Genomic DNA, 26,386 nt, shown 5'->3' on the forward strand with positions numbered 1-26,386 from the left:
GGGGTAGGGAGCAGGAAAGCAAAAAGGAATGATGGAGAAAGAAAGAAGACAACTGCAGCAAATGAGTGGCACATGGAAAGAAAATCATGGAAGAAGAAATGACAAAGGAAAGGGGGGAAGACAAGGTATGGATGGTGGAACTAAGAAAAAGAAGGAAGAGTGAAGGATAAAAAAAGTTTACAAGAAGAGTCAAGATGAATGGAATGAGTTTAGGAATAAAAATGTGAACAGAGCAGGGAAGCAAGGCAAGAGACAATCAAGTAAGATACAAAAAACAAGAAGAGAAAGGAAGAAAATGGAGGAAAACTTATAGGAAAAAGGAGGGAAGAGTGAAGGAATGAAGGAAATGAGAAGGGAGGATAGGAAGTGTGTTAGGAGGAAGTGTGTTAGGAGTTAGGAGCAAGTTTAAGGAAGGAAAAGAAGAAAACAAAGGTTAGGAGAATGGAGGGCAAGTAGGGGGCATAGGTAGGGGACAGTAAGATGAAGGAAGCAGGATGGAAGAAGATGGAAAATAAGGCAAGGAAGATAGAAAGGTTACAAGAGCAAATTAAGCAGAAGAAAGTAAAGGATAGACGGAAATTAAAGCATGAGGAGGGGGGGAAACAAAAAGGAAGAAAGAGGAGGCACAGGAAAGCAATTACAAAGATGAGTAGACGAAAGAGGAGGAAAGAAAATGGAGAGGAGATAGAGAAGGAAATAAAAGGGAGGGAGGAAGAAAGAAGGAAAGCAGGAAGTAGAATAGCAGAATAAGTAAAGGAGAGGAGTAGGAGAGACAAGAAGTGGAGATTGAAGAGGATAAAGTGACAAAATAAAAGAAGCAAAGAATGAAGTGAGAAAGGTGGCAGACATGGGGGGAAGAGAAGGGAGTGAAAGAAGTAGGAAGGAATGAAGTAAGGGAAATGCAGGCAGGAGGAAAAGAAGAGACTTAAAAAATGAAGAACATGAAAACCTGGATGACAGAGCAGGAAGGAGGGAGGGAGACGAGTTGAGGAAGAAGGGAAAGGGAAGAAAAGAGGGACACAGCAAGGGAAGGAGGGGGGAGGATGGACAGATGGAGGAGTGGGACCCCAGAGACGTGTCATTCATCACACCACCATGCAATCTGCACTCGTTCACTCTCCCTTTCTCTTTCTCTGCAGGTCTTTTTCCTCCTCCTCGTCTCCTTCGCTTTACCCGTTTTTTTCTTTCGTTGTATCATCCACTCGTTTATCCATCTTCCATCGCGCCATTTTTGTCACACTCCTTGCCTCCTCCTCGGTTCCGTCTTTTTTTCCCACTCTTTGGTCCCTCCAACCATCTTTTCCTCAGTACTTTGGCAGTCATTTTTAGGTTTCATTACCTCCTCTGGCGACATCCCTCCTTTCTTCTCTCCATTTCTCCCCCTCCTCTATCCTTTGCGTTCCCTCCATTTCCACATTCTGTGGCTACAGGAGGGGGAAAAAAGAGGGAGCCTTTCATTTTGTTTTCTTTGCCATCTCGATTGCTCAGAAAGGAAGGATGTGGATAGAGGAAAAGAGGCAGGTAAGGTGAAAAAGAGGGACAGAAGGAAAAGCAGGAGTGGGAAACCGAATGACAGGGTGAATCTAAGGAAGAATTTCCAGGAAGAAAATTTTAAGGATGGAAAGCAAATAAAAGAGAAGTAAGAGAAGACGCTGACTTCACGGTTTCTCTAAGAATAAGAATAAGATTAGAAGGTCATTCTCACATATATCAGAAAAATTTTACACAGGTGGCTGGAAGAAGAACCTGGTACCTAAATGCAGGTGAAAAAGAGACCTTTCATAAGCTATAGCTCATGGTGTTCAACCACGTGTCCCACATGCTAATACAGGCCTTGAAAGCTTAACCAAAATGCACTTTTTTGAAGTTTTCTCCAATGGATTATCAGAGAACAGCTCCAACATTCGGAGTACTGATGCGTGTTGGTTACTTCACATCACAGATCACCAAAAGGTGGGCTGCAGCCCTGCCCAGATGCTCTTTTTTTATGGATCCACATTATTTACTATACTCTGACACACTGTGTGTTTTTTTCTTGTTTTATATTTTACACGGCTTCATTAAATATGCTTATAATAGCTGATTCTGAGGAGGTCGAGTGGGGACCTTCTTCGTTTTTGGTTGCTCTGATAACGGAGTGACCCATCTGCACGCTTGTTTGGTTGGCAGATGCTAAAGGTACGGAGAAAACTGTTTCTACATGAAACTGCTCACAACAGGGTACGCATAAAAACACCTCATGATTTCTGGAAGGAGACATTCCTGTTGAGCGTACAAATATATTTTATGGTGCTCTGAGCAACATATTGTGAGTACTCAGAGCAACGTCCGTATCTCTTCAACTCGGCAACTCACATCCACACAATCCAGATGCTTAAACAGCACTACAGGCACTACAGAGATGTTTACACATTTGATCAAACAAATTTAAAAAACATATGAGTGTTTCCTTAAAATACAGCCCGCTCTGGATTCATGGTAGATGTTAATGTGAAAGCTCAAAATTAGTGAAATGTGTCAGTGTGCAGCTTTATGAGGATTACTGGTCATTTTCTCTGGAGGTTATAAGCATAACAATGTGATACTTTTTTCCATTAAAGACCAGCAGTTGGCTCCTCTACCAGCTGTCACCAATTCGCAAACTGAAACACGTGTCAAACACAGAGCGGCAAACACATTAGGTCCATTAAACAGACACGGAAACGCAGTAACAGAGTGAGCTGACCAGCGCGAGCCGACCAGCGCGAGCCGTTCAGGACCAACCAGCAGCGAAATTTAGAGCGGTCGAGAGGGAAACACGAACTTTGATATGACAACTGTTGTGCAGTATTAACAAAGTAAAGACTATGCATAAATAATATTTCACATTAAAAAACACGACTGAAGTTCCTGTGACCACGTATTCATAAACATGTGCAAACTTAATGACACAAAAGGGAACACAGGTCATTTCTTAATCAGATTTTAGGTATACTCATAAACCCCACTAGAAATTCATGAAAACTAACGGTCACCGAGCTTCTGTATGTTTTTCATTAGTTCTTCCTGAAAATGCACCAGAAACTCCTTTATTGCTCACACTCAAGTCCATCTGGTCATTGAGTGCATGTCCTTGACTAATGACTGAAAAAGTATCTGAACAAAAATCTGTGTTCAGCCATTACTTTAAGTGCTGTAAAGAAACTTAAATGGGTTAAAAGTTGAATTTTCTCTTCCAGTTCAGTGCAAAAATGCCCACAACATTCGTAAAATCTACAGCCCTGACCAGCTAATTACACAGCCCAAGCTAACAGGAACATTCATTTCCTACTAACCATTGATCACTTTAGAGATCTTTGCAGTTTTAGGCACAAAAACAACTTTTCCCACAGATTTCCCCACAATCTTTCAGTTATCTTCCTGTTTGCTCTTACACCACTGGTATGGAAGCAATCCAGTGTATCGCTGTGCTTTACCACAGGTGGTAGAGGTGTTTAAGTCGTCACTCATCACTGCATCTTGTATGAAAGGAAGAAAATGTCCTCCTTACGTTGCATTGTATGTGACCTGTCATCTGCAAAACCCGCCTCATTACCTGTGCTCTCCATTTTCATGGAAATACAAGACTTACAACGTCAGGTCGCGGGACATGTTAGCATGAAAAGCATCGTATGTTTAAATTAAGCATCAAAGAGACGATTTCAGTCCCTACAAGTCACTGAATCTGAAATTCCTCAGTCTGGAATTAATCTAAAAATTAACACAGTTTATGCTTGCATGCGATCCCAGATTTTTCCACCTGTGTTTGGTTGGGTTAGATTAGTACTTATTGAAAGTAATTTGCATCAAACCGCAGTTGTTGACCCATCCATCCACCCCTACCTCCTCCCTACACAACTTCCTTTCTGTTTTCTGTCATAATTACTTTGACCAGTAGAGGGCACTATCACAGAGTCCTCAGAAGCTGCTGGAACAACAAAAAAAGACTCAAAATAAATCCCAATAAGGTAATAAAATGCATTAAAAACGAGAAAATCATTCATGTCTCGGTCTCTTTCTCTTACCAGTGTGGGACAGCAGGCTGGGGGACAGCAGGCCGGGGAGGCCTGGGTGAAGCAGCCTGGGGCTTTCCTGGATCCCTGCACCAGAACAACGCTTGGGAGGACGGCCTGGGCGAGAGCTGGAGGGGGAGAGAGAGAAAAGGAGATTAGTTACTAAGATTTTCCAGGGTTGAGTGCTGAAAAATGAAGCCATTATAATCTGTGCACGCCTCTCAGACCATCTGCATCAAACATGATGCAATACAGTATCATTCAAAGCACTTAGGTTCATGTATATCAGTTTCACATCTGAGGTCTTTGTTTTCCATATAAAGATATCAACACAGTCAGCTGTGTTGGGCAGACAAGTTTCCAAGGACTCCGAGCAAAAAAGTAAAAGCTGCCTCACCGACATATTTTATCCTGCCCTTTGAGCAACTGAAAGACTATGAAGTACAAAGTCTCATGTCCACCGAGTGTTTCTGAAATCCTGAGTATGGCTGACAGACTTTTACTGTGAAGAAGGAAACTCAGCAGAAAACTTAAATGTTGTTTAGATATGCAGATTGTTATTGCTGCCGATGGACTTTAAGGAGTTTACAGTCTTCACGGAGAGACAGAGGAGGAACAAATATGCTAACACTCATGTACAACAGCGTCCTTTTTACATACATAAGCTGGGATACATGTTCTACATGAGCAAGTGAACCTGAATAAACACTCAACACACTCCAGTATCTCTCTCAACCCCCCTATTTCTGTCACACACACACACACAACCTACTGTATTATGCATGTGCACGTAGGCATAAATAAACACACTCAAACAAGAATACTGTAACTGAACACATGCGGCTGAACATAAAGGAAGCCACACACACACAAACACACGCACACACACACACAGAGGAGGTGCGCATGCAGGCCAACTCTCTGCAGGGTAGCTAAGTAACAGATGGCCATCCAAAGTCATTTACACCTAGAGAGAGAGAGAGAGCGAGAGGCCAAAAAATAAAACCTGTTCAAGACTTCGACATAGTGCCACTGCATGAGATTAGAAAAAATAGAAGCAGGTACACTCTACTTTATTTTCCAAACCTAACATTTCTGTAATGAAAGTACAAAAGTGTGACTTTCCCTGTGCTAACAGAAGGCGCTAATGTTAGCTTGTATAGCTAACTAGCTTTTTATTACTTGACTTTGAAACAAAGGGAAACGACTTCAGTGATGAATATGGCAAATGTGTGGTACACAATCTACCCCATCAAAAATTAATTAAATAAATAAATAGAATGGAGCTCATCTGCTTGATGACAGTTAAACCAAAAAATACTGAGCCACTTGTGTCGTAGCTGTAGCGCAACCACAGTTTAACAAAGTCATTTGAAAAGTGACTCGAGTACTTACGCTAAAAAACCTGGAGGGTCAAACTTCTAATAAAACTTTTTTTTTAAAAACAAAATCAGAAATTTATGCATCCAGCTTATAAGTTTCTGTCATCATTTTTAGATGGGACACTAGTCCTGTATCTCCACCTGGGGGCAATACACAGACAACTAACGATCACTGTTTTGTGATCGTAAAAGTGTTCTTAGATAATCCTTTTAGTTGGATTTTATAGTCTTTATACCAACACTGTCCCAACAAAAGCAGCACTGCTCTGTTATGTTAATGTCATTTGCAAAGACCTTGAAAACACTAAGAATATTGCCTTAAAAGGATAAGATCTACACATGACAGCAATGTATTTGGTTTTTAATTGTACATCAATAAAAGAAAAAACAAATATTAATGTTTTTATTCATACCAGCTGTTGATATAAAAAAGTGAACCATATGCACATGCTTTTCCAACTTATGAAATCATAATTTTGTATGTGTAATTGTGGCCCTCAGTGCATTAAGTTGTGTTTCTAGTGATATACTGAGAAACAGCTTTGTTTTTCCCTAGTAAATGGTCTTGAGGCCCTAGCGTAGATATCAATCATAGTGTCCAGATATGAACACAGAATTAACCTCATACAGTTTTACAGCTAACACACCTTCTCCAATTAGTACGACTGTCATCATGACTTTTACATAAAAGTTATCAGGGCTGTTATTCAAACACGAAGCTATCAGATAAATGGAAAGTGGGTTCAAGTCTGAAAAGCACCTAACAAGGGTGTGGGCTTACAGACGGGTCAGCTACTACAACAGCAGAGACTACAGAGTGGCTGTGCGGTTTTCCAGGAACGTGTCAAGTACTGAATATCGGTCAAATCCCACTGGGAGGTGCGGAGCAAAAGAGAAAGAGAAAGTGTGCTAAAAGAGAGAAAACGTCTGCAAATGTTTTTGGGTGTGATCTGTATGTGAGAAAAAAGACGTGCACACACAAACACACACACACATACAAACACAGAAAAAAAGAGAGAGAGAGGCAGAGGAGCATGAAGAAATGAAAACATGAACCTTCACTTTTCCTCTGAACTCTGCTTCACCTCGTCCTCCTTCAATCACACACACACTCATCTTTGCAATAAACTCCCTGTTCTCTCTCTTTTACAGACACACACACACACACACACACACACACACACACACACAGGTGTTTGCATTCAAACCTTAAAACCTTTCCATCAACAACCCTCTGCTACCTTTCAACTCCCACATACACACAATGGATACATGTTACAGTACCAGGTGTGTGTGTGTGTGTGCTCATCTGCATCCATCCATGTGTAAGCAACATTAGAGTGTGTTTGTGCGCATCCACATGAATTCATGCAGTGTGTGTGTGTGTGTGAGTGTATAGAGGACACATGATATCGCCTTCTCATTAGCCTTACAGTTCTTTGTTCAGAGTAATGACTGCAGTGTGTGTGTGTGTGTGTGTCCCGTAGGGTTGCCATATGTTGGGCATTAATCCTCGTCAACGGTCCACTCTCCTTACTGCACCGAGAACAGGAACAAAGAGCAGGTCACACACACATACACATCACATAGATATGAGCTGGAAAAAAATGGAACCACATACGCTCATACATGCTACATATATGCACACACACACACACACACACACACACACACACACACACACACACACAGACAGAAACTTCAGAGCCAGTCCATTGACCTACATTCATCTGTTAACCCTTAACCTCAACTGCAAACAGCAACAAGACCACTTCTTGTCCACAGGTTCCTGTTTCTTCACTGAAGATGTGGGATAGTTATGCCGGTGACCTTTCACCCTTAACCTCCGTACCTGTCCACATTTATCTCTCATTTCAACCAAGGTTTAAGCCTCTCTTAGCCTGGTTCCAATCAGACCCTTTTGGCGTGTGCATGTGTATTCTAATGTGGATCAACACAACCAGCCTTCTTTTTGTGGAATTTTTCACCCCAAATACAGGAAGACTGTCCTTGTAGTCACCTGTCATTTTCATGTGCGATGCAGATAAATGTTGCCAACTGCTCCATGGGGAATGCTGCAAGTCCCAGCTAGACCTTGAGTCAAAGTTTTCCTATAATTGCGGACATCTGTATCATAGAATTCTAAACAATGCCCAACTCTAATTAATGTGTGACGAATGATCCAGTAGAATCGGCGCCGTTCATCCTGCCTGGTCTGCAGGTGTAACTATTGCAAAATGTGCTCTGGAGAGGTGAGTCAGAAGAGTTATTTGGCCATAGCAGAAGCAGATATGCTTGGCACAGACCAAAGACAGCTTTTGTTGAGAATAATTGTTGAGCTTTTGGTGGTGAAATGCTATGCCTTGGGCTTTGCTGATTTGAGGGCTGAGGATCATAACACAGAGTGCTTGAGGATAGAGCAAGTCCATCTGTCTGAAAGATGAAGTTGAAATGTTGAAGGACCTCGTGACAGGATGATGACCACAGCGAATCTATAGTGTAATGTCTCCGATGCAACAAGTGGAAATGGCTTCATCAAAGCCCAACTGAGATATATTTGTGGTTATTTCAAATGGACGATACATCCAAGAGAACCATCAAACTTACTACAGTTTAAGGAATTTTTCAAGGAAGGTTTGTCAAAATAGTGCGACAGTACAGAAAAAACACAAAAAAAGTTATTACCAGCTTCCGATGCCAACAGTATACTTAGGTTTTTTAGAAGAGCTGAAATTTTCAATTTAATACTGAATGAACTCCAGCTCATTCACAAAGGGTCACCACAGCAGACAGGTCTGATTTGGCTAATTTTCCCTTGTTCAAGTACACCACCTACATCTGTAGATGGACAAATGTGGGTGGCGTTGACAAATCTTTTGGAATAAGAACAAACACCAGAAACAGAAACCAAAAATCAACCTGAAGCCACTAGTTTGGTTTACACATGTGACAGGGAGTTCCACCAGTATTATAACTTTTGGGCAGCATGGTTGTTGCCTCACAGCAGGAAGTTACTGGGTTCGAATTGGGGTCTCTCTCTGCATGTTGTCCTTGTGTCTGCGTGGGTTCTTTGTGGATACTCCAGCTCCAGCGCTCTAAAGACATGTAGTTAGTGGGGTTAGTCGATTGTAAATTGCCCATAGGTGTGAATGGTTGTCTGTCTCTCCCTGTTAGCCCTGCAACAGACTGGCCAAACCCTAACCCTTTATCCTGCCTCTTGGACAGGCTTCAGCCTCCCCACCCCGTGACTCTGAATTAGATAAGCAAAAGAAGAATGCATGCATGGAGGATATTAGAACTTTGGCCCCAACAGGTCTATGCATGAGACAACTTTAGAAACATAAGCTACAAATGTTAAGCTCGTCAATGATCCTATTACCTAACTGTTCCTATTATTCAGTTTTTACTAATAGAAAGAAGGTTGAAAGGGTCAGTAGAAGTATAAATAAAATTAATCACTTCCACTGTGAAAGGAGTGGAAGACAAAAGAAAAGTGAAAGATAAAGCTACCCCCTGTTGTCCAAATGTTATACTTTAAGACTCATAATCAATAACAGTCTCAAAAATTTAACTAGACTTTTTGTATTAAGGATTACAGAATGTCAGACTTCCTCGTGGTTAGAAAAACCGATGTACGTAGCCACCGTAATGTCAGCCACTAGTTAGTTAAGTCCAGTTCAGAATCCTGAAGTTAAGCTTTTCTTTCCGTGTTTTGATGCCTGATGCGATGAGCGAGTGGCGGATCTGATTGAGAAATTGACTTGTGATTGATGAATAGTTAGACAATGACCAAACCCTAGACTCTTCTTCTTTGCCTGTTAAAATGACCATAATGTACAAAGTGGACTCACAATTGAGCCCATAAAGTGAACATAAAGGCCTTTAAAGCGGCGACAGAGAGAGGAAGCCATGTGGTCACATTCCCATAGACCAGGGGTGCCCAATCTCAGTCCTCGAGAGCTACTGTCCTGCAGCTTTTAGATGCATCTCTACTGCAACACAGCTGAATCAAATGGTTTGATTACCTCTTCAGTATGCCATCAAGTTTGACAAAGGCCTGATAACAAGCCATTCATTTGATTCAGGTGTGTCGGAACAAGGACGCATCTAAAAGCTACAGGACGGTAGTTCTCGAGAACCAGGATTGGGCACCCCTGCCATAGACTTTTATATAATCAGAAGACCAGGATTCACCCCCTGCTGGCCATAAGAAAGAATACAGGCTCAAGGCGCTTGAGGGTTGGCTTCATTTTTCAGAACTAGAAGCTACATTCATCTTTTAAACCATAGCATGGTATGGTACATGTATGTTCTTGGCTATGGAGATATTCTGTGTTGTCACAGTGCCCAAACACTACAGCAGTAACTCATCACTGGTCTCTGTATGAAAACACTGGATGGGCTTCATTACGGTCAAGAAGAAACAGCCATCTCAAGTTACCCACATCTCCGGTTTAAATCCTGTAACATCACTTCACAGTTGAGTAAACTTTACTACAGATATTCGCTCTGTTTAAGCCAACCTTGAACCTAGAACTTCTTTCAGACATTACGCGTCGTTAAAAAGGAATAAAGTACAAACTAGAGTCCTTCATTCCCCTATGGAGAGATTTAGAGCTTTATTAATCAGTGTGTTTAATGATGCTGTTGCACACATGCATGTGGCATTATACTAGATCTGATTCATTGATTGCTATTGTGTTCCTACAGATAAAAAAGTACTTTGGTCAGTCTAATGAGTGTTAGTGGAGCTAAAGTGAGCTCCCAGAATAAAACACGAGCTGGGGTAAATCATGACTGAAACGAACTCTGTGGCTGAAAAATTATACAGGAGACAAAGTCTGCTCCTGTTTGTTTACAGTAATTATAATATTGTCTCATAATTACACAGGTAATGATTTATGGAGGTTAATTAAAGTAAGACACACAGTAGCTTCCAAATGTTTGCCGCTGATGTTTTTTGGTTATTTGATGACCTTTTAATTGGCCGAGAACACCAAAACACGCCACGAATGGAAAACACGAAGGTGACATTTTACACACGCACTCAAACACTCACGCCCACACCCCCAACGATCTGATGAGCCACCTTGAAGTAAGTCTTCCCACTTTGACACACGCGCCCCATCGCCTGTCCTCCCAAATGGCCGTTTCTATGGTGACGGAGCCTTGATCAATACTCCGTCATTGGCTCTGATGGCCGGTCAGGGTCGGTCACACACACACACACCGATGCCTGCACACACACTCAAATAACACACGCACAAACAGGCATGGCGGTGAATAAGCACGGATTCGCTAACACATTTGACAGATTGATTTAGCTCAGAACGTGCAGAGGTCACACACACACACACACACACACACACACACAGTGTAGTTTATCAAAGCCTAGTGCGGTCAATACGTGGGGCTGAGCGAGGGGTCAACCATCTTTAACTAAAATCTTTCATCTTCACTCTTTCCTTTCTCCCATCTCACCATCAGCATGCTAATCTTTCCCCCTCCTCATTTTCTTTTGGTTTTTCCTCTTCTTGTTCATTTATTGGTTTTCTCTCTCAGCCCTCCAAATTTGGCTTTGTTCTTGGATTTTGTTTCCTTTTTTTCCCCTCATCAAATAAGTAAAACATTTTTATAACTTCTGTATTTTTGGTGTCATGATAAAACTCTCAGTGAGTTTTAGTTAGATTCATTATCTTTTACTTTATTTGTTATTAGAGTTTTCTTTTTTGTCAAGATTTTCTTTCAAATGTTGAATCCCTTGAAAAAAATCTATTCAACATTTTTACTCCTTTTTTTTTTTTACATTAACTTAATATTTCACAAGTATATTTTTTAGGATTACAGATGCATTCTTTGCCTTATTGTTGTTTATGTGTCCGTTTTTAGCTTTATAGTCACAGTCCAAAATGTTATAATCCTGAAATGTTACTCAGTTATTTTTATATATTTTTGGTATTGTTTGGATATTTCTTTCATCTGTCTGTTGTAGGAATGCTCCAAATATAGCACTTACAAATTCTAACATTATCCATCCATTTTTTCTGCTTATCCAGGGATGGATTACGGGGGCAACACCCTAAGAAGCCCAGCAACTTTCTCCAATTCTTTTAAAAGACACAGAGGTGTTCCCAGGCCATTCAGGAGACGTAATCTTCTCTCCAGTGTGTCCTATGTCTAGGGTGGAGGGCCTGGTGATCTGATCCCCAGCTGTTGAGGCCGACTGTTGGGACACCCTAACACCCATCTTCTGCTTATTCAGGGTTGCATGGGTGGGTGGAGCCCATCCCAGTTGCCATAGGGCGAAAGGCAGAGTACACCCTGGACGGGTCGCCAGTCTGGCTAACACACCTATGGAGGACTTCTGGGTCTGAAAAGTGAAGCCAGTGATAAGGTGTTTTCAAACTACATGTTTGCTAATGATCAGCTGGGGGTGATTCTTGTTGCTGCAATGCTAAGTACAGGAAGATGTCTGTGAAGGTTCAGTCATCCAGGTCTTTTCTTTCCAAGCTCCTTAGACTAAGTACAGTAAATCTGAGGAAAAAAGTCACTCTTTTGGTTGTTTTGTCTGGTAAGTTTGGGCTTGGTCACTATTTCCAAGTCTTACTGAAAATGTGTTTGGTTTCTCGATTGTGGCACTTTTCTGTGTTTCTGGACACTGAAGCCTTGTCCCCATTTAACTGATAGCTGCTTGCTAGCAGACATTGCAGGGCTACAGTTGCATAGCCTCCTGAGATCCTGTGTCCTCATACAGGGGCATTACATTTTTGGTTATTCTGCATCACCCACACAAGGACATACTTTCTCTCGTTCACAACTTCAGGTCAAATTATGTCACAACCTCTGCTAATCGTTTATTCTCTTTGTCTCAGAACCGCCGGTTGGTGGACACTTATACATTTCCTTCTTTCCATCCATCTTTTTCCTCCTTATTTTCCTCTTGCTCCCTCTCCATTTTCTGTCTCCCTGCACCTCTCAACCATCATAAATCGTGTCACTGACTTACATCCTCTCTGTCCCTCTCTGTGTGTCTTTACTCTTTGTTTGTAGCAGAACAACAATCCATTCTTTTTAAAGAGACACCAGAGAAATGGGATACATGTCTGTCCACGCACACACACACACACAGACACACACTCACTCACAAGGAAAGGCATCATAATCATGGACGCTCACGGACTCACAAGAGAGAGGGAGAAAGAGAGAGAGATGGATGTTTACTTTCTTCTGGGCTTCCGCCTCTTTGATTGGACAGATGAATGACTTCATTGTGTGTGTGTTTCCTTCTCTCTTTTTCTGTCTTTCGTTTTCGACATGGAGAAAAAAGAGCCAGAGGAAGAGGTGGAAAAAAAAGAGAAAGAAAGACAGGGAGAGAATGAGAGCGAGAGAGCACTAGAGTAAGGTAAGCAATAATAAGTATTGACTGATAAGGGAAGTAGAGCGAAAATAATAAAGGAGGAAAAAAAATCACCCTAAAACACAGAGTGGAGGGAAACAGGGATCCTGTATTGATTAACTGATGACACCTCTCTCCTTCTTCTCATCCCTCGCTTCTTTTTCACCCCTATTTATCCATTTCTGCTTACTTACTATTTATCTTACCACTTCCTGTCTTTTATCCTATACTTATTTTCTCACATCTGCTCAAATCTTAATCTATCCTTCTTCCCATCTTATTTTTCTATTCATCTGTCCATTTAGCAGTCTATCTATCACATGTACCATTCATCCAGCTTTTCCATCCATCCTTTATCTGCAACCTAACATTAAAGCCACTGATGGGTCAAGTAGCGCTTACCATCTTGTTATAATGCAGTCTTTGCACTCGGCTCTGGGATTCATGTGGATGTACTCTGACAAGTACTAATAAACTTGAAGATTGCTGCAAACCAAGCACACTCTCTATGGCAATGGTGCTCCCCAACTACTGCGTCTTCCTTCTCTGGAGATGAAGAGCCCAAGTTTGTTTACCCAGAATCAAGGTTTTCCGAATCCCAATGATATCAAGAATCCACAGCATGCCCCTGAACAAACCCAATCTTGGGAGGTAATCGCCCTACAGGACCAAAAAGGACCCTTTTCCAACCATCAAGTGGCATCACAGAACACCCCCAGAGGTCCTATGACCATTCCTGAAGGGGGCAAACCTGCTGAGATGAATCTATACAGTAGTAGGCAGAATACCATGGCTTCAAAACTAAAATCTAAAACAAATATTCACTTCAATGTTGTGGCTGATCGGTAAATACGTGTATCAAATCTCATATCCATCTATTCATATTTTAATCAACTGTATCTCCATCTATGTCACCATATGCTCTATAGGTTTGGCAAGTATGCTAACATTTTGCAATTGGACAACCAATAATTGTTGATGCCGCCTATTCACAAGTTCATTTACAAACTCTTCCAAATGGACAAAAAGGTGAGGATACTGTGTTACTGAATTATCAGGTTGCATGACCTGTAAGTTCAACAGCTGCTTTCCCAGGCACGTATCAAGTCCCAGAGTGAAAGGAAAATTCATTGAAGACCACCACGGACAAAGTTTTCAGCCTAAGACTTAATCTTGTTTAGGACAAAGAGACGTCAGAGAAAATTCTGAGCCAAAGGCTTCGACAATGGCACTTTGTTCCACAAGACTTCCAATGCAACAAGTCTATATTCAGTGGTCATTCACTAGGCATATCTCTGCTAATGTCTGTGTATGAACTGCAATTCTCAAAAATGCCAGCAATTGGAATTTACATGTTAATTATTTGCCACTTTGAAAAAACAAAACCCAAAAAGCAATGGCCTCTCCAGTCGCCTATACACAATGTATTTGTTTATTCACTCAATCAAACAATCAAAGGATCTATCCAATCATCCACTTTTCTACCTACACGTCTATTTTTCTTTGCTGTACTAATCAATTCGTATTTTTGTATCTATATCAGAGTCCATCCTTCTAGGAATCATTTACATGTCCTCTACCTCTCCATCCATTAATCCTTTATCTGTATATGCATCTATCCACACAAACACACATTCTCTATCATTTGTCTATAAATATCTATCTGCACATCCTCCGTCCCCATTCTTAGTATCCTCTTTTTTGTATCAATCCATCTACATATCAGTCATCTATGCAGCCATTTTGCCATTCTTGCATCCATCTCTATTTTCTACATCTACCACCACCCATCTCCCCCTCTCGCTCTCTCTCTCTCTCCAGTGGAACAGGTGTGCAACGGGACAAGAGACAAAAACACTCCTGCATTTTTAACCAGCACCTATTAAATATTAAACATGGCACACACACACACACAGTCATACACTGAGCGACACACAATCGCTGACGAGACAAGTTATACAGGTCGATGGGCTAACGTGTGTCTGCATGTCTGCGTGAGTGTGTGCGAGTGTGTGATGGCTTTAAGCGCCATTACCTTACTTCCTCGGCATGTGTGCAAACACACACACACACACACACACACACACACACACACAGGGATAATTCATACAGGCATACACAGTGCTCTCACATGTTAACATTTAAGAGGTAAAACTATAACAGACTCCATGTTCTCTCTCTCCCCTCTTCTGTGTGTCCGTCCCCCCACCCCCCGCCTTCCCTCCCTCGCCGTCTCTTTGAAGTGCTCCATAACAAACTATAACAACAGGAAGTTTTCAATGCGCCACATTGAGAAGGAATGTCACATATGGTATGAGCGAGGGAGGGACGGAGCAAGGGAAGGAGAAACACAGGGAGGATTAGAGGAGCTGGATGGATGGTTACACTGTAGCTGGAAAGCCGCCTTCACTTCAAGGAAAACTGCAACTTTATATAAAAGCTCCCCAAAGACCCTGACTTATGTGGTTTTCATAGAAAATATAGATTATCAAACAATTCAATAATCAATAGATTTAGTCTGCAGAATAGTCTTGAAAACCCTCTCTTCCTCTCATTCAACTTCTGTTATTTTCCTTTATTTGTCCCTAATGTTCTTTATTCTTACAAAGAAATCATAAAAGACAAAATCAGAGAGAGTTGCTTAATTGCTAACAAATCCTTAAATCACTCAGCTTGAAAGTCACTGTTAAAAAGAAATGTCCTATAATTAACGTATGCATTAGCAATGTTAAATTTTGATACTTTCTATCCAGGATGGAAGCAATTCAGTTTTTTTCACAGCACCACGTCACAACAGTCGCCTGAGGGTGCTTTTTACTATAAGGTAAAAACCCTACAAAAGTAGAGAGAAAGCCAACAGTCATTCAACGCCCCTACAAGCAAACAAGCACTTGGTGACAGGGGTAAGGAAAAACTCCCTTTCAACAGGAAGAAACCTCCAGTAGAACCAGGTTCAGGTAGGGGCAGCCATCTGCTTCCACTGGTATATTGTAATAATAACATCTGGCAGATGACTCTCTGCCAAACAGATATCTTGTGTTAAAAAGGTTGTTAGCATGTGGTAAGAAAGACTTCCTGCTAGTGCCCTTGTGGCACTGGTGCTGCTTCAGTGTGTTAGAAAAGATGCTCCGCTGCCTGTCCTGTTGAAGATGCAGAGTCAGGACTATTCACAATGGATAACACCATGCTCAGTGACCTCAGCTTCAGGGGTTTCCAGGTTTGCAGCCAATCAGAGAACCAGGTGTCCTGATCAGATCATTCAGTTCATTGCTGTCACCAGTTCTCATGATGCTCCTCAGCTGACCACAGCGACAGAAAATCTCTGCCTCTTGTCCAGGTACTTGTACACCTACACATCAATATCCTGTCCAAGGACAGACATGGGCCAGGAAGCCCCCATCTTCCTTGTGAAGTCGAGCCTGGTCTCTCTGGTCTTATTAATATTCAGCAACAGATGATTCCTCCCAGACCACTTCACAAAAATCATCCACCAGTGCTCTTTCCTCCTCCTGCCCATCACTAATTCATCCAACCATGGAGGAATCATCACAGTATTCCTGTAGGTGGCACGGTTTGGAGTTGTGCTGAGAGTTGTAGAAGACAGTTCCTGTACTGCTCAACATCACACAGAGCACCACACAATCTCACAAATGAGACTTAAAAGGATTGTAGATAAACATTTAGCAGCAGGGTATCTGGTTAGCTAATACCTAATTTATCCCATATTTATGAAACTCACAGTAACAGTAACAGAAAGTTGCTATCATGTTAAGGAGCTGAACTGAGGCTAAAAGGTTGTTTTCATATGTTCTTGGCAGCTTCCAGTTCATTTATACTGGGACTTCTGCTCACATTATAAAGTTAAACTGGGCAACTGTCCCATATTGGGTGAGGAAGTGGTGGAAAATACCTGCCAGTTTAAAGATGCTGATCATCACCAGCAGATGTATACTGCCTAATGTCAAGGACCCCACCAAAAAGGATATAGTGCTGTTTATCTTCTGTTTATGGAAATAAAGAAGAAATCACATTTTTCACATGCATATAATCAGATCTGACCAATCAGATCACTGCATTTAAAAACAAGTGTGCTGTAGCTCACTGATACTGAAATATTACAATAATACTATTTTACGTCAGGCACACAGCTCTGGGTCAGATGTGGTAGTTTTGTATTTTCTTATTAGTTTTTCTTTTACTGTGTTTTGACTTTTTGCTAGTGTCCAGAGGGGTTTGCTTTCATTTAAAGTGTTTAAGTTTAATTAGTGTTTATTAGTTTTGGTTTTAGTTTTTATTATTTTTTATTTCATTTAGATTCAGGAAAGGTTTTGGAAAATCAGTACAAGGATGAAAGGCTTGTAAACATCCGAGGGCACAATAAAAACATCCATCACACCCTCATCAGGCAGACTGTGAGAACACATTTACCAAATTAACAAATACCAAAACTAAGAAAACTTCCTTTTCCTTTTAACTTTTTTGATTTTTTTTTAGTTCGTTTTCCAATATAAGGAAAGTGTTTATCTTATATCTTTTCAAGAGTCTAGCTTCCAGTTTTATTTTAGTTATTTAAAATCTGTCTCCTCAGATTTGGTCCCAACAGCTCAAACTGCCCCACTGACATCCTGAAATATGTCAGGATGCAGCGTCAACTCTTAAGTCAAACCATGAAATCCTCCCTATTACCTTCTTCCTGTTCTTGCTTCGAAACATAAGGACCAGTTTCCTTTTTTGAGGAAGGATTTTCCACAAATTAGTAAAGGTTTATATACATATATAACTTACACTGCATGTTTGGATCTGATAAATTCAGAATTTCGTGTTGCTTTCTCGCGATGTGCTCGTTGTGTAAAGGCCTTAGCACTGCTTGAGCATCGCAGTCAAAAGGAAAGAGAAACCTTCATCAGATCTCTTTCTTTGCCTTCTTCCCACCATCCCTCCATCTTTCCCCAACTGTAGTTAATTTTCCTCTGACTGTTCATTCCTCACCCTACATCCATCCCTCCTCCTCCTCTTCCTTTTTACCTGTCCTTTCCTTCCTCCCTCTCTCTCTATCAATCTCTTCCTTCCCCTCTCCATCTCTCTCTCCCCTCCTCTCTCTCTCTCTCTCTCTCTGCAGTTAAGTCAGTGTAATGTAAATGATGTGCCATCGATCGCCCCTGACAGTGCAAGGACGCTCACCTCTTCTCCTCCTCCTCCTTTTCTTCTTCATCCTGTCATCTCTCTCTCTCCCTCCTTTTCACACCCTCCCTCACTCTTTCTCTACTCGGCTGCTCTTTCCTCCACCTAATATCTTTTTATCTCTCCTCTCTCTCTCTCTATTGCTGCCTTTCTAAGTCTATCTCTCTCACTCGTCCACTGCCTCCCACGCCTGTCATCTTTCATCTGCCCCTCTCCCTTCATTTTGCTCCCTCTCTCTCTCTTTTTTACCGACCATCATTTATGTCTCTCTCTTCCTCCATTGTTCTTTTCAGAGCATCTGCTCTCTCTCCATCTCTCTCTTCCTACCTATGCCATCTTTTATCTCAGCCTCTCTTCATTTCGCCTCCTGTCTTTCTACCGCTCGCTCCCTCTCTTTGCTGTCTCAGGTCTCCGCAGTCCATCTTTTGCCCGCTGGCCTCGCTTAAAGGAACACACAGACCACCACGGAAAGTTCAAATTGCCTTTTGCTGAAATTTTGGTCAAATTATATCAATTTATTATCGCAGTAGATTTAAGGAAAATGTAAGCAGCGCCATGTTCTTAAGTCACATGGGGGTCATGTGTAGGCAACTAAGGGCATATGCTAAGATGAAAGCTTTTATCGTACATCATAGTTACATGTCTAAGTTAATGATCTCTATCAGATGTACAGGAAGTGCAGGTGAAATGTGTAGACCCATAGATGAGGCTGTATTTGGCACCTGAGTAACACAAGCCATGAGAACTGCAGCCCTGATTTTTTTCTACACATCACCTGATGGAGGTGAACGTGAAAACACAAATGTCCTACTTAAATCGGACATTAACCCGTCTTGAAACTGCCAGCTTTTCGGTACAAATCCCACCAAATGTGCACAGGCATGAAAACTGTGCCGTACTAGCTGGTTGTTTTCAGCCTCCTGTAAGATAAACACACTTGTCTAAACTATAACCTGTAGTGGCGACAAAACTAATGATATGTCATTGTTTTGTCTCCCACCTGCGTGCTACATGCAAAAACAACTCAGTATCCACACTAAAAAAATAAAAATTAAGCCTAAAATGTCAGCTTTAAGTAAATTATGTGAAACGTTTTAGAGTAATTTTGTTACATAAATAATAGGGTTTAGGGTTGCATTAAATTTAAAAAATAATCATTTTACAATCAGTGAAATATATTTGATTGGTGTGCATTCAGTCTATACTTCTATATTTTCCTTAACTCTTCAAAACCTGAACCATGAAATAATTATTTTTTTTTTTAAACGCAGTGTTTATTGAACCTTTATTCAGCCATTCTACATTACATTCTTGAGTCCAGGTAAATGTCCGTGAAAGGGAAATTTCAGAAGATTGGGATGTCAAATGACCTGATAATACCTACTCTTTTTTTTTTAAGTACATAGGTTTATTCACCACTGGGACTTTCTAAAATATGACTCTTACATTATTATTTTATGTTTCTTTTATTTACAACAAATCTTTATGATATAAATTACAGTTTCCAGGTAAACAGGTCAGTATTATGTGATTTTCAAACACCTGCCATACGGCAAAAGCACGCCAATATGAAAGCATTAAAAATCATATTACTAATAAGTGTACATGTCAGCCCTGTGGCCACCTTAAAATTCAGAAGCCGCAGTTACGGAAACACTCGTGGGAGCTGCAGATGTGATTGTGAATAATGCGAAGAAAATAAATGCTCCTTCATCTGTTTTACTGTCCTGTCGACCAGTAAACACCCATTTTTATCTTTTCAACGATTTCTCCGGGGAGGGGCTCGAACATAACGTGCACGTGTGTTTGTCACAATGCAGATCATGTCGGCTCCTTGTGCTGTCATCAGACTGTAAAACACTGAGAATTGATCACTTTATTTAGCACCAGACAGACATAAATTTCATTGTTATTATGCAGATTTTTAACACCACGCAGACATTATGTGCACAATAACCATTGTTCAAACTGTTCCCTCATTTAACAAGTACAGTGTAAAAAAGATTTTTTTTTAATTTTGCCTGCTAAATGTTTTAAGATGAAACAATCTTAAACGCCTAAAATATATAAAAATATACTCTTACTAATAGGAAAGTATCAATTGTTTGAACACTATAGTATTTCTTGATCAATATGTACATTTTTTTTGTTTGTGAGGAGCCCAAAAATGGCTTGAAAATGCTCATTGCACGTACACGTTAGATGCATCTTCGTTAAGACCTTCTGTTCCTGTTAATCTTTACATGGAAAAATTCAGTACATGGAAAACATATCATGTTCTATTAATTATTATCAGTTGCTTCTAGCTTGTTGAATTTGTCCCCTCAGCTGTACTTTTTACTCTTTCCTCCATCCTCCTTTAATTCTGCTCCTCTGCCTCTCTTGTCCCTTCTTGTCCTCCATTGCTCCCTTCCTTCTTCCTCGTGCTCCCTCTTTCCTTTCTCCTTATCCAAATAGAGGACACAGACAATCCAATAAACGCCCCCACTCGCAACAGCTGGAGTGTGTGTGTGTGTGTGTGTGTGTGTGTGTGTGTGTGTGTGTGTGTGTGTGTGTGTGTGTGTGTGTGTGTGTGTGTGTGTGTGTGTGTGTCAGCGAAGCACCGACTCAGCAGAAAACTAGGATGACACTCTGAGCGCCGGACAGGAATGTCACAGAAAAAAAAAAGAAAAAGGCGAGAAGAGAGCGATGAAGAAATAAAGAAAGAGAAAGAAAGGGAAGACAGATGGGAGGGAGAGAGCAAGGGAGGGAGGAGAGACATGATGAGAGAGAGAAAGAAGAGGAAGAAGAGAAGAAGAAAACTCTGGGGACTCAGAATGACACATGCAGTATTACTCACCGTCCCCACACACACACACACGTGGACGCACAGCGACACACACAAACAGTCTGAATCTTTCTCTTGTGCACAAACAGACATGCAAGGACACCAAGAGACAAACACTCTCACTTTCTCCTTCACCCACACCAGCAGCGCTTTCTGCCCTAAAAAATAGGCTTCAGGGAAATGCTGCCCTCTGTAAATAAACAGGGGCATTATTTTACTTTTATACTAGAATCTCTTCAAACCTCCAACTCTTTTACTGTCCATTATAAACACAACATGATCATTTGAGTAGTCGTCAGTTACTCAGTTCAGTGGTCATTTTTAGCAACAATTCCCTGCTAAAGTTATCCCAAGGTGTTTTACACTGATGTTTCCATATGAGCAAAGACCTGGGAACAGTAGGGAAAAAGAACTTCCTTTTAAAAGGAAAATAACCTGAAATTTAGAGTTAATAAGTCAAAATATTTACCATTTTTCTTGATTTATGGATTTATGGAGATATATATATAATTATTATTATTATTATTATTATTATTATTATTATTATTATTATTATATTAATAATATTATATATTATTTATATATTATTTATTTTTTCTTGGTTACATTGAGGTCTGGGAAGTACCTGTAAAGTAGTATTGTTCCCACCTAAAGTAAATATGTACATAAAATTTAAATATACATCTGGAACACTTAAATTTAATCAAGCTCATCCTGCAATGATGATTGTTTGGGACATCAGCAGAATCCATTTTAGGCCAGAATTTCTAAAACCTTTTAAACGTTGGTCAAAAGTTCTCTTAAATATATGAATCTGAATTCACTTCACCATATGCAAATTTGACTTTTTACTGTATGTAATTGTGTCACACAACAAATTTGCTTTGCATTTGGTCTGAACAAACCATTAGAGAGTAACAGATAATGTCAGGGCCTCCGTATGAAGCAAGTTTTTGTGTTGGAAAACTGAGTCTAATGACTATAGACAGCCCTTTTCCACCAGTACCTACTCAACTCTGTTTTAGAGATTTCTGTTAACATCTGATATCAGGTACTTTTTTAGTACCTTCTCAGCCGGGGTTCCAAGCAAGCCCAGACAATCTCATGAGAGCGACTACTTAACAAAACTGAAACCACCATTTTTGAAACCCGACAACGAGGCTAAACAAACACCAACCCTGTTGGCCCCAAGTTTGACAAAAAGCCATGTACGAACCAGCAGGTACCATCACCTCAACGTACTCCATTATTGTGTTGCATACAAGTGATATCACGGGACATTTGGCCACGTTGCTATAACGACCACGCGCACGTTGATGGTATTCAATTGTAATGGAAAGTGAGCGAAACAGAGTAGAGTAGATTTGAGTCAAGCTGAGTAGGTACCAGTGGAAAAGAGACAAAAGAGTCAGGGATGAAGCCCAAAAAGATCCAGGAAATCACCTTCAGTGTTACCAAAGCTACAAAGAGCAATTACAAACACATAAAATAGAACCCCCCAACAACAACTTCACAGTGAATTTTCCTGTTTGAGCAAATGATGCAACACGAACTGAAGCCCAGATGATTTTTCAATGAAAAAACAAAATGCCAATCAGATAGGCAACAAACAAAGCTAGCCTAAAACTAACAAAGGCACAGAGAACTGAACTGACGAATTTGATGAATTAATAAATGCTTGACTGGAACAAACCACAATGCTAGTCTTTGTGAACACTTAGACCTGAAAAGCTAAATCTGAAACATCGTAAAGCCCAAAAACTACTTTTAAGCAACCGCACGCCTTAGCACACGGGTGCAACAACGAACCGTTCAAAGTTTGATTGTTTTTCCTCTTGATTTGCAATGTGAAGCATTTGACACATAAACTGCACATGGTTTAAATCCAACCCAGGACCCCACCACACCCACACACACAGAAACATGAGAAAGCACCCCCCCCCACACACACACACACACACACAGAGTCAGAAGGTAAGCCTAGATCCTACAATAAGTCCAGTTTTATGACTAGTGTATAACACCAACAGCTGAATCAATATTAGTTTACACTGGTCACAGTGGACACACACACACACACAGCTCTGTTCTTTCATAAACACACACTCTGAATCTCCCAGAATATATTATTATTGCAGATTCACACACACACACAGATTAGCTTTTATTCTATTACACCCTGGTGGTAGGTCTACTTGGCCATGTAAGGAAACACACACACACGGTTAGCCATTATAAAAGTGATAACTGTAATGTAATAAAACACGCACACACACAGAGAGAGCTGGTTATTATAAAAAATGATAAACATTCAAAGAGTTGTAAAGTTTTACAGTGATGAACTAACATATCAACTTTATTAACGGCTGACCGTCCTCGTTCTCAGGCTGCTGCCGGGTTTTAACACACCCATTTAAACCATTTTAATTCCCCCTTTTTCCCCCTTTATAACAGCTGATATGGAGTCAGAAACATTAAACAGCTTTATGGTGACAAAGTGACTTTAAGTGCAAAGTTTCAGACTTGGACGTCTTTCAGCAGCAAGGACTCCCCAGCCAGGAAACAAAGTCAGAGTTTCCATTGATAATCGCACAAAGAAGACAGCTTATCGGTAAAACTGAAACATTTGAAGGTATTTTGAAAACCCACCGTAGCAGGAAAATATGAAAACTTTCATTTTAAGAAGGCTCCACCCAATACATACCTTTTTATTTGTTTATTGTTAACTGCAGTGCAGGTCAGATAAACATGGGAGTATCAAAATAAAAATGATAATCCCAAACCATATCTTTTTGTACAAATTCGTACAAAAAGATATGGTATCAAGTCACCGCAACTTCATTTTTAGACTCCAGCGCTGGTTTTATGTTGCTTTCTGCCATTTCATTTTGCTTCTGTGATGATGATGATGTCGTTATTTACTGTGTGCTCCACGGGGGTGATTGCTCATTATTCATTCTGGCACAGAAAATTAAGATGAAAAATATGGAGCGCTCAGTTTCTCTCCCCAATCAAATAATGACTTTCTGTAAGAAGGTCTTTAACTTAGGAAAGAGTTTTTCTTACAGTTAAAACTTTTCAGTTTTTAAAATACAATTATTTTTACGTTAATAACACATTAATACTACTTTTCTTCTTATCTGGGGGACATTTTCAGAGTTTGAATGTAAAGAACACACTCTATATGATTATTCCCATTATAATGATAGTACTTACCAAAATAAAAGATGGTTCTTTTATGAATTCCCAATCTTCATGCTTTGGTGCTGTAATGTTTATTTCACTTTATTTTACACCCCCCCCCCCCCCCCCCCCCCCTAATTATTTTCTGAATATTGTATTATATTATTATTTTTTTATTTTTAGGTTAGGCAAAGATTTCAGAAATAATTTAACACAAAAAGTCAAGTGCTTGACAAACTACAGTCTTTCCCTAGCTTGAAGCACTTCCTATCTATTAAAACACACACAATCCTGTGCTCTGTACAAGTCACCCCAGTCTGTTCTCCAGTGTCAATTTTCAGCATGCTCATTTTGAGTGCCATATTTTTAATTCTTGGACTCAAATACGTTAGCTTTGCATGAGTCGCATTTCAAACGAATACCTGTTCATTTATACTGGGCCTTTGTTTTTGTGTAGTTCATCATCTGTAACAAGCAGTTTAGTTCCCTTTAAGACAACTTTCTTCTGATTGGCTGCCACTCACCAACAGAGGATTTCAATGGGAGGTGGGTGGGGCTTCTGCTTTGGCATGTCTTCTTTCAATGACATCATTTAGATACAAAAGTTTAAAAGTTGTATATAAACCTCATTATTATAAAATTGGCCAAGCTTAACATGAGCATCCACCTTTGTAACAACATATATGGGACAAAACAAAAAAAATGTATTCCTTTCTCATTGCTCAACTCTGCTGAATTCTGTGTTTATATTAATTAGTAAAAAAAATCTGACATAAACCTACTTTAATAAAAGGTTATTATCAAGTATCATCTGTGGCCTTCTTGACCTCCAACTGGACCACCCATCTTTGGCACAGACTGTTACATCCCCTCAAGCTACGGTGGCCTGTAGATGACACAAACAATACAATCAAATTTTCCCAACAGAGGGAGCGAGAAGTAATCTGGCTAATTAGAGCAGAGATCCTGGAGAAATGTCCAGTGAGGAGGCAATATATCACTGTACTAACTACTGGAACAATAAAACTGCTTTGTCATGTGCTTTTTTTGGCATGAGAACAGGGGCTTTTCATCCCTCGTAGGTTAAATATTCAGCTGTGTTTGTTGTTTGTGGTGAACGGCTGGAGGAAAAGGAGGAGGGGGAGGGCAGGATCCTGCTTCAAAACAGAAAGTAAAGCCACAAACAGCAGCTGGTGAAGTCTTTATTGACCTGCTCATATTGATCAGCACTCTCCAATGGCCATATTATGGATATATTGTTCACTTGGTTAACTTATAGGTGAACATGGGGGAAAAAAAACAAAAAGAAAGAACAAACATGACCAGACTTTCCACCTTCTCCTGGATGCAGTGTATCTGTCAGTGGTGTTAACTCCTTCTGCCCAAGTGATTTTAATCTAATCTGATCCAAACGTGGCGTCAACAAGCTCTGTCAGAGGAAGCCGAGCGGCTCGGTCTGCAGCTTTAACAGTGTCCTACTTTATAAGGCCCTCAATGGTATTTGATTACACACAAACTGTATCACTTTATTAGGCTGTTAACTCTGTTATCAGTTAGTCGATGGGAAGAAGGGGAGGGGGGAGTTCACTCACTTCATTATTACTGTTGCTGTGGGGTCACGCTAACATTTCAAAGTACAACCTCACCGCCATCTGCTTAGTTCGTCTGTTGTTCAACTGGCAGCTGCTGAGACCTTTGCTGTGTTGATTTTAGTCCTTCAGAACTATTGTTTTAATTATCTCTCTGAGGCATTCAAAAATTTCCTCAAAAAACTTGAAATGTATTATGTGAAATAGATGCAACGTATACATTTGTAGTTACTTGACCCAAATAAACTTAGCATGTTTCCAACAAAAATGTGCAATAGTCCAAAATTTGTTCATTAGGTAAAATTTTGTTCAAAAGCAGATGTAAATAGCTACCCAAGCCTGTTATACAGCCTAAATTATTATTTATATATTTATAGGTACAACTATGTGAACTGACAGTAAAGCTACAGGCAAGATTTTAGTTAAAACTACACAGCCTACACAGTACAAAGATCTTTTAAATTCATATTTATGAATTACAAAGAATATCGATGAAGTCAGCCATCTCAATGCCATGAAAAGAAAAATAAATTAGCATTTTTTAATTTAATGTGTAGAACGTTTTAACCGACAGCTTCATGTTGTCACTTTGTTCTGGTCACAGGGTTAGACATCCCCCACCCAGTGGGCAAGGGGTTGGTGAGTTGCTGTTGTAGGCTGATGGCAGTTAGTAGGTGAACTTGGTTGCAGGAAGGTTCTTGTTATTGCTTTGGACAAGTCGATATCTTCTAATGCAAACTATGGGCAACTGTGTGCTAGCAACCACTAGCAATCTCCAACAACCACTCACCAAGTCT

The 26,386-nt window shown here is 40.4% G+C and overlaps 1 protein-coding gene across 2 annotated transcripts in view; it reads right to left on the reverse strand.

Annotated features, from left to right (window-relative positions):
• Positions 1 to 26,386, reverse strand: part of LOC102798181 (dachshund homolog 2-like) — a 112,654-nt gene that overhangs the window by 48,614 nt on the left and 37,654 nt on the right. For both annotated transcript variants that reach the window (XM_006803428.3, XM_087834907.1), the window contains exon 2: positions 4,044 to 4,159. In XM_006803428.3, the coding sequence (XP_006803491.1) occupies positions 4,044 to 4,159 (116 nt within the window). The remainder of the gene's footprint in view (positions 1 to 4,043; positions 4,160 to 26,386) is intronic.

Source organism: Neolamprologus brichardi, chromosome 3 (genome assembly GCF_056152115.1).
Source record: "Neolamprologus brichardi isolate AB-2024 chromosome 3, ASM5615211v1, whole genome shotgun sequence".
NCBI lineage: Eukaryota > Metazoa > Chordata > Actinopteri > Cichliformes > Cichlidae > Neolamprologus > Neolamprologus brichardi.